The sequence below is a fragment of the Cebus imitator genome, unplaced genomic scaffold (assembly GCF_001604975.1).
Source record: "Cebus imitator isolate Cc_AM_T3 unplaced genomic scaffold, Cebus_imitator-1.0 Scaffold43, whole genome shotgun sequence".
In the NCBI taxonomy this organism is placed as follows: Eukaryota; Metazoa; Chordata; class Mammalia; order Primates; family Cebidae; genus Cebus; species Cebus imitator.
In genome coordinates this window covers 3442230-3456605 of record NW_016107358.1, presented here as the reverse complement: position 1 = coordinate 3456605, position 14376 = coordinate 3442230, and the positions used below count along the sequence as shown (strand labels likewise).

At 39.0% G+C, this 14376-nt stretch overlaps 1 protein-coding gene across 6 annotated transcripts in view; it reads left to right on the top strand.

Annotated features, from left to right (window-relative positions):
- The window catches only part of HIVEP1 (HIVEP zinc finger 1), a 147717-nt gene that overhangs the window by 131288 nt on the left and 2053 nt on the right, over positions 1-14376 (top strand). For all 6 annotated transcript variants that reach the window (XM_017526655.2, XM_037737828.1, XM_017526656.1 and 3 more), the window contains one exon: positions 12289-12800. In XM_017526655.2, the coding sequence (XP_017382144.1) occupies positions 12289-12800 (512 nt within the window). The remainder of the gene's footprint in view (positions 1-12288; positions 12801-14376) is intronic.

The following is a 14376-nucleotide window of genomic DNA, read 5'->3' as shown; positions in this document are numbered from 1 at the left end:
CCAAACACAGTTGAAGTTTGTTGTTTCATCATGCTAACGGATTATAGATGACTATTAGATAATACAGTGCTGAAAGAAAAATGGCCCACATCAGGAGCCACATGCCTTTTCCGAAACCAGTACGATGAAACATCAAATCTTGATCAATACGAAAACTGTCTTCTCTGTTTTGGTAGCTACTTCCTATTTCCTAACAACAGGGTGGGAGTGACATCAGTAGTGGAGTCCTGCAACATGTGAAAAAGGAATATTAGACTCGGCCTGCTTTTCTGAAAGTGACATATGAGTCTTGATGATCTGGGTAAGCCTTTTTTTAAAAAGGACAAAATTTGGGAGACCCGATTATAAATCTTAAAAGTCTCAACACCTGCCAGTGTTTGCAGAACAGCACCTAGAAACCCAAGGATTGTGTTTTTAGATTTATAGGACATCTTTGGGGGCTTAGTCATTTAATTGATCTTTTCTGTAGCATAAAGATAATCATCACCAGGAAATGTCTCTGAGCTTTCATTCATTAAACAAAATGTACTAAACACTTGCAGGCAGTCAGGCAGTGTTACTACAAAGCACCCCAGTATAGTATTTATTTTTTTAAACATCATCACCACTTTGTAATACTTCGGTCAGCTCAGAGCGTTCTGGAAAAGACACAGGCCTTATGCCATGTGTATGATGAGTTACTCTCTTACGTGTGCATTGTTTGGTTTTTCACTAAAGGTTTTCTCCAGATTTATTTCTAATTAATATCAGTGTTTTCCAGACATTATCTTCAATCTTTTCTCTTTTAGGGATCCTAGACCTGTTCTCTACTCTGCCAACCATGCCATACTCAGATTATCATTCACCATCATATTGTGGCTGGTCCCTGGTTGATAAAGAGTGTTCATTAAAGGGTGATGTGAAAAGGATGTGATGAAAGGCCACAGACCCCTTCTGAATTCTTTACCACCCTTAGCAACAGCAGGCTGTGTGGCTGGGCTACCTGTCTTATCTTTTAGCAGATGGAATTCTTGTTCTGATTCTCAATGGAATAAATTAGGGGGTGGTGGGACACACTTATTTTTAATTAAGCAAGAGGAATTATAAATTTTTATAAGCCAGCCATTAAAATGTGGACATTTGGCATTTAAAGGAAGTTTCTATTTAGTTTAAAACTAGCAACTTAAGCTGCAGTGATAAGAAATGCTCATGGGAAGCCTAATCCCTCAGCCCCGCTGCACATTTTCTTGTTTTCTTGCCATAAAACATGATATAGCCTCAGGAATTTTGTTCTTGTGTTCTTGGGGTATTAGTGACTACATTTTAGTTTTCACCTTTTGTGTTAAAAATCATGCCGCCAGCAATTTGCTTTTCATCCTTTGATCCAAAGAATGTTTTCGTCAACAAATGCTGGACTTCAATGCAAGGAATGTTAATGTGTACCCTCAGCTGCCAGCTAGAAGAACCGTTTAACATGACGAAGTGCAGTGAGAAACATTTTTGTTGGACTTTAATTACTTACAGTAAAGATGATATTTCATCACAAGGTTTTAAAACCTGTATCACACTTACTCTTAAAAATAATTTAAGTGAATTTTTAAAAATTACTAGCAAAGCTTTTTTTTTTTCCAGATGAAACCTGTAGAATATATTATCATCGGGATTTTTATAGAACACATTATTACTCTTTTTAAGAAACACTTACATGTGTAGCATATGAAACCGTAATAGGCCTTAGGATTGATACTTAAAGCAGTGCTAATACTATTTTGAACGACACACACATGACAGTCTTTTGGTTTACTTCCTAAAGTTAACAAACATGAAACTCTGGCCCATTATGTTCTGAGTGATGTTTTCATCTTCAAAATATATATATTATTGTATTCACATGCTTTAAAATTATTTTCCCTAGGTTACCATTGTTAATCGGGCTTTCAGAGTAATATTTCTAAACATATGTGAAAAACAGAAGCAGGCAAACTTCCAGCAACAAAAGAAGGCTGCTGCTGAGTGTGGGTGGGCTGGGGATTGGTGCCCTCGGGAGCCCCTTCTCTCAGGGAGCTCCTCCTGCCGCTTTCGCGACTCTGGCTCTTCCAGCAGGTGTCACTGTCTGGCAGCAGTGGCAGGCAGGTTGCGGTTCACCTGACTGGTCTTCAGACGGTAGCTTTTAAAATCTATCTTGAGGGAAGTTGTTTGGTATAACAACAGCTCAGAATTTTATCAAAGCCTTTGGCCAAAATGTTGCTACATTATATGCCAGCTTTTTCCCTCATGAATTAAAATTCACAGAAAATGAAGGAATTAGTCTTGTGCTGCTATAAAATTTTATTGAGTATTGGAAACATTTGTTTATAACGAGAGGGGAATGTGTCTGGGAGGACATATTTAAATGGAACTTTTAGGACCATTTATTTATGAATTTGCTAAGTAAATATAGTTTCCTTAGGTCTGTTTTGGAGATATCTGATGGCTGCAAAGGGGTAAGCCACAGTGCTTACCCTCTTGAAGTTTAAGTCTGTATTTTACACACCAAGAAAGTAACAATTGTAATAGAAAGGGAGAAAGCCAGTGTCTGTTATTGGCGTAATGACAGGGCTCCTAAGTTTGTAGAAACCTTTTAGAATCCTGGCTTTGATGCATTCTAATCAGATATAGTACAAGCTTCTTAGCTTGCTTGTGGAAGATGGGTGTAATATCGACTCTGCCATGGGGTGGTAGTTAGGTTTAAACGTGGAAGGTAATGTGGCACAGATGTTGGCAAACTTTTTATGTCAAGGGCTGGATAGTAAATATTTTAGGCTTTGCAAGCCATGTGTTCTCTGTCATGACTACTGAACTTTGTGACTGCAGCACAAAGGCAGCCATAGACAATGTGGAAAGAAATGCGCCTAGCTGTGTTCCAGTTAAACTTTATTCACAAGAACCGGTGGAGAGCCATATGCAGCTGGTGACCATAGTTTTCCAGTCCCTGATATACAGTTACTCAGCATACTATCGTAGTCATTACATTAAGTAACATGCAGTAGCAAAGTGAGCAGTGTCACAGAGTCAAATATGACAAGTTTTCTGAGTCCAGAACAAGTCCTTGTTCTTTCTTCACTAGCTTGTTGATCCCAGGCAAGGCACTTTTCCTTTCTGGGTCCTGCATCAGTATGACTTCTGATTCAGCAGCAGTGTCTTCTTTGGGGGGCCGGAGCAATGTTAAGGGGGACAGGGAATTACATAAAAGACTTTTATTCGTATGAATCCAAACAGAGAAGAGTTGTCTGGGCTTTGTTTTGGTGCCATGTATATTTAAAAGGATACCATTGACTTCTGTTCATTTAAGCTACCCATTTTATCTTTTCTCTATTACCCCAGAATATCAATCCTGCTTAACAAATATGTAATGATTCAAAATTCATTTGTAGGTTTTTAAACTTTGACAGTGGTCTCCTCTAGCAGAGATTTCAGATACTATGTATTCAGAGACAGAAACAACATTCTGTGCTTATCTCAGTGAAGGAAATCAGGAAAGGAATCTCAGCCCTGCCTACATCCTCTGCAAGCTGTGGGCGTGTGACTTGTCCAGGAGGGGAGAAAGGTCCAGAGAAGCCACCCTGTGTGTCTTCCTACCCATACTACAAATCCTGACCTGAAATTTGATATAATCAAGGCAAAAACAGATTAAAGTGGAGCCAGTTTTACACTCCCCATTAAAAATATATGGTGTTAATTTTAAATTATTAATATCATGTGCATATACTAAAGAAGAAATCAGCATGTTTCTTGAAAAAAATATATAAATAAAAATTTAAAATACTTATAACTGATTCTTAAACTTTGATACAATGTAGTGTATTTGAAATTTAAAAGTTCCATTATTTACATTCTCTTTGGGGACTGCATTTTATATATTCTGTTATTTGTAATCAAATAATTATATGATGCTTTAAATGTCTATACCTACAAACATTGAATTCATGCATATTTATAAGCCAGCTTATTGACTGTAATTCATTGTTGACCTTTCTGATTATTCTGCGGTTAGATTTTTAAAATATGATTGAGTGTGGAATGTCTAGACATAGACTAACATGGGTTTGAACCTCAGCTCTGACATTTATGATTTGTGGGCTCAACACTTTAAAAGTAATTAACCACATTTTTCATCTTTTAAATCATTCAGTGAGAAAAAGTCAGCTCCTTAATTAGTCGTGTTTTAATTATGATCAAATAGTATTGGTTTGTACAGAGTGGTGCTAACTTAGGATCCAGGCTATGGATGGCTGCTCCTGGAATAGAGCCATTGAGTCATCATGTGTACAATAGAATAAGAAATGCAAAAAAAACACATATATATAGACACAAGATAGGAGCCCTTTCAGGTAGTAAGAATTTAAAATGTGTATCTAGGTTAGAGTGAATTTAGGTGAATTTTTCTGTGCATCCAAATTAACCAATAGAAGTGTTGAAATTGATTTCAGGAATTGATAATGCCCTGTTAAACAACAAGAAGACAGAAGGTACTTGTGAGAAGTCTTGATTTGACTATGAGGCTAATGGGGGTATTTGTTGTGCAAGCTTACCTGAGAGAATACCGGTATCAGTAGAGTAAAAGACCCTAGAGCATTGGCAGATATTTTTTAAAATTCTGTTTTATAAAGGATAATTTTAGTCTCACAGAAAAGTTGAAAAACTAGCATAGAGAGTCGCCTGTCCATTCTTTGCCTCCCCTCGCCTGTGTCCACCTCTTACATAACCACAGCGTGTTTGTCGACACTAAGAAATTAACCTTGGTTCAGTATTACTAACTGAACTCATGCAGATTTCACCAGTTTTCCAACTACATCCATTTTCTGTCCCAGTTCCACATCAAGAGTATTGAGGCCTGGCACAGTGGCTCACACCTGTTATCCCAGCACTTTGGGAGGCCAACGTGTAGATCACAAGGTCAGGAGTTCAAGACCAGCCTGGCCAATATGGTGAAACGCCAACTCTACTAGAAATACAAAACTTAGCTGGGCATGGTGATGAGCACCTGTAGTCCTAGCTGTTTAGAAGACTAAGGCAGGAGAGTCACTTGAACCTAGGATCACGCCACTGCACTCCATCCTGGGCAACAGAGCGAGGTTGCCAAGGTCACCTCAGACAGGACCTTACTTTCCATACCTTTAGCGTGGCTGTGCAATTCATCCAGCTGCAGGCGGAGTCGTCCATCTCAGCTTGCATTCCTCCTAGGTATACCTCACATCCTAGTTGATTCTGTTTTTATTTACTTACAGTAAAATTTATTTACTTACATGTACTAAGGTGTATAGTATGTGGTTTTTGACAAATGCATAGAATTGTATGTTCATCACATGGACACAGGGAGGAGAACATCATGCATTGAGGTGTGGGGGACAAGGGGAGGGGGAGAGCATTAGGACAAATACCTAATACATGCAGGGTGTAAAACCTAGATGATGGGTTGATGGGTGCAGCAAACCACCATGGCTCATGGTTACCTATGTAACAAACCTGCATGTTCTGCACATGTATCCCAGAATTTTAATAAATATAAAAAGTAGGAATTGCGTATTCATCCCCCCTTTCTTTTCTAATGTTGTTAATTTGTATCTTGTCTTTCTAGTTCTGGACTAATGTTACCAGAGAATTTTTCTAACAACCCAGCTTTGGGTTTCATTGCCTTTCTCTATTTTTCTTTTTTCAATGTTATCATTTCTGTTCTCATTTTTATTATTTTCTTCTCTCTCCTTGCTTCAAGTTGAGTTTGATCTTCTTTTTCTGATTTCTAAAACTGAAAATTTAGGTTTATCTGAGACTCTTCTTTTCTAATGAAAGTGTTGAATATAATAAATTTCCCACTGACCACTGCATTAGTTATATCCCACAAAGTTTGACTGTTATATTTTGATTTTCATCCAGTTGAAAATAGTTTGAAATTTTTTGAGACTGAAAATTAACCCAATGAATATTTAGACATATGTTCCTTTTTTTTTTCCTTCAACTTCTAAGTTTAGGGGTTCATGTGTGGGCGGGATTACAGGTTTGTTACATAGGTAAACGTGCCATGGTGGTTTGCTGCACAGATCAACCCATCAGCTAGGTGTTAAGCCCAGCATCCATTTGCTCTTCTTCCTGATGTTCTCTGCCCACACCCCATCACCCCCCCAACAGATAGGCCCCAGTGAGTATTGTTCCCCACAGTGTGACCACGTGTTTTCATCTTTCAGCTCCAACTTATAAGTGAAAACGTACAGTATTTGGTTTTCTGTTCCTGCGTTAGTTTGCTGAGAATGATGGCTTCCAACTCCAACAAAGGATATGATCTCATTCATTTTTATGGCTGCAGAGTATTCCATGGTGTACATGCACCACATTTTCTTTATCCAATCTGTCATTGATGGGCATTCAGGTTGATTCCATGTCTTTTCTATTGTGAATGAATATATGCACACATGTATCTTTATAATAGAATGATTTCTGTTCCTTTGGGTATATACCCAATGATGGGATTGCTGGGTCAGATGGTATTTCTGCAGAGTTCTAGGTCTTTGAGGAATTGCCACATTGTCTTCCACAATGGTTGGGCTAATTTACACTCCCACCAACAGTGTCAAAGCATTCCTTTTTCTCTGCAACCTCGCCAGCATCTGTTGTTTTTTAACTTTTTAATTAATGATAGTTATTCTGACTGACATGAGATGGTATCTCATTGTGGTTTTGATGTGCATTTCTCTAATGATCAGTGATGTTGAGCTTTTCTTCATGTTTGCTGGCTGCATGTATCTTTTGAGAAGTGTCTCTTCATGTCCTTTGTTCACTTTTTTAATGAGGTTGTTTTTTTCTTATAAACTTGTTTAAGTTTCCTGTAGACTCTGGACATTAGACCTTTATCAGATGGATAGATTGAAAATTTTCTCCCATTCTGTAGGTTGTGTGTTCACTCTGCTGGTAGTTTTTTTGGTGTGCAGAAACTCTGTAGTTTAATTAGATCCCATTTGTCAATTTTTGCTTTTGTTGCAATTGCTTTTGGCGTTTTTATCATAAAATCTTTGTGCCTTTATCCTGAATGATATTGCCTAGATTTTCTTCTAAGGTTTTCATAGTTTTGGGTTTTACATTTAAGTCTTTAATCCATCTTGAGTTAATTTTTGTATATGTTGTAAAGAAGGGGTCCGGTTTCAATTTTCTGTGTATGGCTAGCCAGTTCTCCCAGCACCATTTGTGAAATAGGGACTCTTCCCCGTTGCTTCTTTTTTGCCAGGTTTGTTGAAGATTAGATGGTTGTTGGTGTGCAGTCTTATTTCTGAGATCTGTATTCTGTTCCATTGATCTGTGTGTCTTTTCTCATACCAGTATCATGCATGTGTTCTTTAATTCTGAAATAATTTGGCAGTTTTTCGGATATCTTCCAATTAATTAATTTCTGATTTAATTCTGTTTTCATGTAAAAACACATTCTGTATGGTTTCTACTGATTGAAAATAGTTGAGGTTTGTTTTGTAGCTCAAAATATGGTATATACTGGTGAATGTTCCGCATACACTTATATGAAAAGTATGTTCTGCTGTTCAGTGCAACATTTCTGTAAATGTCTTTTAGGTCTTGTAGTGTTTTACGGCTCTTTTATGTTCTTCCTGATTTTCTATTTACGTATCCTATCAATTACTGATAGTGGATTATTGAAGTCTTCAACTCTGATTATGGATTTATTTTTTTCAGTTTCCGCTCTTTATTTTGAAGCTCTGTTAAATTGCATACACACTTAGGGTTGTTATGTTCATAGGGATAACCTATATCGTTAGGTAATGCTCCTGTTTATCCTCCCTTATAGTCAAAGTCCACTTTGTCTGATATTAGTATAGTTTCTGCAGCTGTATTTTAGTTATTGATTTATGGTATATCTTTCTCTAGACTTTTACTTTCAACCTATTTATGTCTTTATATTAATATTTAAAATGCATTTTTATGTACACTGTATACATGGGACTTGCTTTTTATTTAATCCTAGTCATTTCTGTCTTTTAATTTATGTGTTAGACCACGCCTTTTAATGTTATTATTTGACTAGTTGGAATAAAAATGTACCATATTGGTAGCTGTTTTCTGTTTGTTTCATTTTGGGTTTCAGTTTTCTTTTTATGCCTTCTCTAATATTAATCAAGCGTTTTTTATGATTCTGTTGTATTTCCTCTATTGACTTATTTATACCTTTAAAAAAAATTTTTTTTTTTTGTTTTTGAGACGGAGTTTCGCTCTTGTTACCCAGGCTGGAGTGCAATGGCGCGATCTCGGCTCACCGCAACCTCCACCTCCTGGGTTCAGGCAATTCTCCTGCCTCAACCTCCTGAGTCGCTGGGATTACAGGCACGCGCCACCATGCCCAGCTAATGTTTTTTGTATTTTTAGTAGAGACAGGGTTTCACCATGTTGACCAGGATGGCCTCGATCTCTTGACCTCATGATCCACCCGCCTCGGCCTCCCAAAGTGCTAGGATTACAGGCTTGAGCCACCGCGCCCGGCCTCCTTTAAAAATTTTTAGTTGTCTACCTTCAAATAATATTCCATTGTTTTATATGGAGCCTAAAGACTTTATTGCAGTATATACACAGCTCCTTCTTTCCATCTTTTATGCTATTGTTGTCATACCGTTTTACATTTACATTTACTATGAACACACAGTACATTGTTACTGTTTTTGTTTTAGACATCAGGTATCTTTAAGAGCAATTTGAAAATAAGAAAAAAACCTGTATCCTCATTTTGTCTATTTTCACTGCTCTTTGTTTCTTTGTGTAGATCCAGGCTTCCCATCTGATGTTATGTTCCTTCTGCCAGAGGAACTTCCTTAACATTTATTGTCCACTAGGTCAAGCAGCTGGCCATCAATCCCCTCAGCTTTTGTTTTTCTAAGTCTGTATTTCTCTTTCATCTTTGAAAATTATTTTCAATGGGCATAGGATTCTGGATTTGACAGTTTTTCTTGATGTTGTTGTATTTTTTATTTGCACCGTTTTCATTCACTTGTTTTTAGTTGTTTTAATCTCTCAGCTGAAAGTCCCGTCTGTTACTGTCTACGTTTCCCCTTAGAGCCTTCGGCATGTTAATCATAGTTATTTTTAATTCTTGGTCATTTCTCATTTTGGTGTCGTATCTGACTGTGGTTCTGATGATTGATTTGTCTCTTTGGAGTAATTCTTTTCTTGCCTTCTTGCATGCCTTATAATTTTGTGTTGAAAGCTGTACATCTTGGGTAAGACAGTAGAGACCCGTGGAAGTGGTTTGTATGCCTAGAAATGGGCATACCTCTCCTTCCTAGAGGCCTTTAGTGTGGAAGTTCGAGTTTATCTGCTTGGGAATGGGCTGGGTATGAGAGATTTATTGTCACAACAGCTATCCTCACTGCAGCAGAGGCTTCACGTTCCTGTAGAGATACCTTGTGTTTTGGGTGGGGGTTGGATCACAAGAACGTCTTCTGTTCAGTTCTAGTTTTAGGTCTTCCTTTTGCACTGTGCCTCAGAAAGGGGGTCTCTGCACATTCTTGTTCTCCTGTTTCTTTCCTAGCACTATTTTGTTACATGTAATTCTAAGCCCCTTAGCTTGGCATTGTGGGGTGATGAGGAGGATGGGGTGCTGTCTCTGTTCCAGTTGAGTTTCAGTCTCATACCTGCACCATTGTCTTAGGTCTCTGGGCTGTGGCCTTTTCAGTTGTGCTTCCCCTACCCCAAGTGTTGCAGGGGTTTCTGTGTAATCCTGTGCCTCCCCAAGGAGTCAAGTTGTGTGTGTGTGTTTTTCCTGTTCCCATTCTCCACTGCAGAGTTTTCACAGGTGTCCTAAGGATAGCCGTGCATGTTGCCCTTCTCACAGGCTAGGTCTTCCTTTTTCCTGGTGGAGACAGGGGAGATGGATCCCGGTGGAGCTCTCTGCCACTCCTGTATGGTTATTGCATCTCTCCCCCGTATCTGGACCACAGTGGACACTTCTTACCACCCCTTCCTGTAAGCACTTGGGAGGTGATCATGACATAGATCCTGTGAGAGAATGTAACCCCCAGAGGTTTCACACAATCTTGGCAACCCACTCTTGACTTTAAGCAGATACTTGAGCACAGGACTCCTCTGACCAGGGTTCTGTTTTGTCTGCCCTTGATGACACAAACTTGTGTCTCCTTAGATACTGGGACCTCAGCTTATTGATGGTTTGGAAAAAGTCATAAATTTAGTTAGGCCGTGTATGTGTGTGTGCGCGCATGCGTGCATTTGTGTGTTTAACATAAACAAGTCCCATCCTCATTAGACTTTATAGCAAGATCAGCCTTGAATGAAATCATTTCTCTCCAGTAACTTGTTCTTCCAGTCATCCAGTTCTCTCTAGTCTTTTTAAAATTTTTTATTTCAAAGAAGATGCATCTCTGGGGAAAAAAAAAAAAAAAAACCTATTTTGCTACTGATGTGGCAAATTCAAGTTTTTGAGGATGACTCGAATTTTAGAATGCCAAACATCAGGCAAGGCAGAGAAGTAGCTGAGACGCAGGACTCTGGGCATTTACCCAGAAATCACACATTCTGTCTCTGCAGAGGCCCCTAGAGCCATTCAGTACATTGTTATTATTTTATTTCATTACTTATTTTACAGCATAATAGAACCCTAAAAGCAAAAGGCTTGTGAAATCACATGCTGAAAGAACCTAAATACATGTTTCACCTTTGAGTTTTTTAATTATAAAAGTAGCACACATTTGCGATAAATTATGTAAAATGTCAAGTTCTTTTCATCCTCTAGGAATAATCACTCTCAGATCTTTTGTATGGGTCCTCTGAGACTTTTCCCTAAGAACTTATTTTTGTCATATACAAGGAAAAAGTAGTAAAAAATTAATATCTAGGCTGTTTGGGAAAGGAAGCCTATTGCTTGTTGCTCTGTTTATATTTTTTTCTCTCTTCAAAAAATACCTGTTGAGTGCAGAATGTATCACAGCTAAACTGTACATTGTCTAATGTCATCTTTATCATATCTCAGTGACATTCCTCCCCATAACTAAAGTTTATTGAGCTTTCTGTGGAAAAGAGCCTCTAATTTGCAAGGCTGTTGAAAATGTGAAGAGTGTAGAAGTTCCACATGAGCTTAGGAGAATTTTGAAGCTATTTCCTGTATCATCTTGAAGATTCCTTGTTAAACTCAATTTCACATGATGTTATGAAGCTGATATTCACGACTTTTAGATAATATCCCCCTTTCTGTGAGAAAGGGGTTGAATCATTTCACAGAAAAAAGTGACAGGAAATTTTAGCATCTCTTTTAGTAAATTAGAAGGCTTACACATTAGGCGAATATGACGACATGAAGGACAGTTGAAACATGCCCGTGTCAACCAAAGGACGAAGCTAAAGCACAAGTCTGATTGAAAGAGTTGACTTGAGCCAGAGTAAGGACAGCTGCCCAGATGACTCACCCACACTGCTTGGCCTTTGTTAACAGGCAGATTTTTAAAGGCAAAACAAAACAAAACAAAACGGGGCAGGAGGGCAGGCGGAGGGGGACAGTGTCACCAAGTAGACTGTTAGAAAGTTCTGCCGGGGATTCTCATTGATATGCAGAAGTAACAGTGATCAGTGACCGCCTACCCATGGCTAAGCGACAGAGTGTGGGAATGCGTGTGCCGCATTACTAGGTGAATTCACAGCTACCTGTGGCAATGGGAAGCAGCTTCAGTGAAGTGGGGAGTAGGATGTGATTGCTGTCTCATCTTAACGCCTCTCTGGGGCCTAGTGATTTGAAAGGGCCCACATTCCTCAGATAAAAGTTCTCCTCTTTCCTCATCTATAATACTATTCAAATCTGAAGAAAATTTATTTTGCTCACAAATACCAACAGCCATCAGTGTTTTGTGTTTAATTTGTTCAATAAAAAGAAGCTGACAAAACAGAGAAAAAGCTCAGGAAAAGAGTTGCGTTGAACCCTATTAATTGGCTATGCAGTTGACTTGTGTTTTAAAGATTTTCAAGTGCAGTCTTAGAGGCCTTCATGTCCTTGTCTCTTGATTCCCTTCCGCCTGCCTCCTTCCCCTTCCGAGTCATGTCGCATTCCTCATCCCTGACCTGGCCCTTCCCACAGAGCCGCCCTCCTCTGAATCCTGATGGCCGACTGCCTACTCTTCCCCAGCGCCTTCTCCTCAGCCAGGACAGAGGCTTGTTGTGGGCAGGGTCCTTGTCTTTTATAATCCTCGCAGAGCTGCCAAGCCAATAAAAAATTTTAAAAACAGCATTTGTGCACTTGCAAAGCATTCTATCACATACCTTCTTGGTTGTTCTTATTAGATGAAAAACAGAGGTTCAGCTATGAGCGGTCTGGATATGATCTTGAAGAATCTGATGGCCCAGATGAGGACGACAATGAAAACGAAGACGATGACGAGGACAGCCAAGCCGAATCAGTCCTGTCGGCTGCACCCTCGGTCACAGCCAGCCCGCAGCACCTCCCTTCTAGAAGCAGCCTTCAGGACTCTGTGAGTGCTGATGAGGACAGCAGGATCACCGATTGCTTTTCTGGGGTACACACGGACCCAATGGATGTTCTGCCCAGGGCGTTGCTCACCAAAATGACCGTACTGAGCACAGCACAGTCTGACTACAGTAGGAAGACACTCTCTCCAGGGAAGGCCAGGCAGCGCGCCGCAAGAGATGAAAATGACACGATTCCGTCTGTAGACGCTTCCAGGTCCCCTGAAGCTGCCCCCAGGTCCCCATGTCATCAGATGTCTGTGGACTACCCGGAATCTGAAGAAATTCTGAGAAGTTCTGTAGCAGGAAAAGCTATTGCTGTAACACAGGTAAATGATTGGCAGTTTTCTTTTTAATCTATTAAATATGGGAGCTTAATGGCTTAGGGAAATAATGCACCTAAGTGATTTATTTAGGCCAGATTAGTTTGTGTGGCTTTTTTTTTTTTTTTTCTTGTATTTAAGGGCAGAGGACATTTTCACCCTTTGGAGTCTAGTTGAGTATGCTAATAAACAGTTGAGGTATTTTATTGTGAATCTGTGAAAGAACCAAATTGTTCTTGAAAAATATACCCATTTATTTTTATTGGCTTTTTGAAAAATTTCTGAAATTAAAAAAAAAAAAAAAAAAAAAAAAAACCAACATATGTGACAATGGCAAACACAAGTCCCACAACTGATTTATCCACTGGCTCCTTCTGAGCTGTTTTTCCATATCAGGTGCTGATATGATGGCATTTCAATGAATTATCCAAACATGTAGGACTTTGCCCCCATTGGCAAGACAGCTAACCAGTTTCTATGGCAAAGTTAATGTGACCTGAAAACACATCAAGAAGTTCACTTTGCTTGAATGATCACATTGCTACAGCAGCTTGGGAGAGCTTTCTGCCCAAGAACTAGCTCAGGGCAGACACAGGCCTCCAGAAAGTCACGCTCCTTGTGCTGTGAGTCCCCGCTGTACCTCTGGCTGTTTTGTGACAAATGATTAATTCTGGGAGGAATGCGGTCTTCTCTCATTGACAGTTCTCCTTCCTCTAGTATGTATTGAATATTGCAGTAGGATTTATTTCTGATTGTGGCAGATTTTAGTTTGCTAGGGAAGACTGGAGAAAAAATAAAAGACCATATGAAAGCTTGGATTTCTACAGACTATCTAGTCTAAATTCACATAGTTTAGTTATATTACACTGATGTTAACTTACCTTAATAAATTAGATTAATATGTAAATTGATGTAGCTCTTTAATATAGATAGATAGAATCAAGAAAAAGCTAATATTTAGATAATAATCTTGGGTGGAAGGGAGGATGGGCTGGATTTATTTTGTCCGGTTACAGTTCATTTCTTTAGTATTGGCTGCCTGTGCTGTAAGCGTCTCTATCCCAAACCCTCTCAGACACTTAGCCGTGCCTGGAAACCTGGTTTTCAGCAGACATTTCATAAACTTGCGAATGAATAGACAAACATCCGGAGACCTTTTTCTTAGAAACACCTCTGTACAAATAATTCTTGGGTTTGCTTTTTTTCCCCATTGACTTGATGCAGCCAACTAAGATCTCTCAATTTCTAAATAACTCTTAATCTCTAAAATAAGGTGGAGCTGGTAGTGCCAGAAACAGAAAGAATAACAAAAATGACAGCACGACAATATAGCTGTGTCCACTTCTCAGGGTTATTCTCTGTGTACAGTGTGGCAAAATCCAGGGCGTTTGCTTGAGACATGCAAAAGACCATACAAGACGTATTGCCATTATTTCTACTAGAAAAGAAAAAAAATAAAGATGTAATAGATTTTTTAGTTGGAAGTTTATTTATTTATTTATTTATTATTTTTTTTTTTTTTGAGACGGAGTTTCGCTCTTGTTACCCAGGCTGGAGTGCAATGGCGCGATCTCAGCTCACC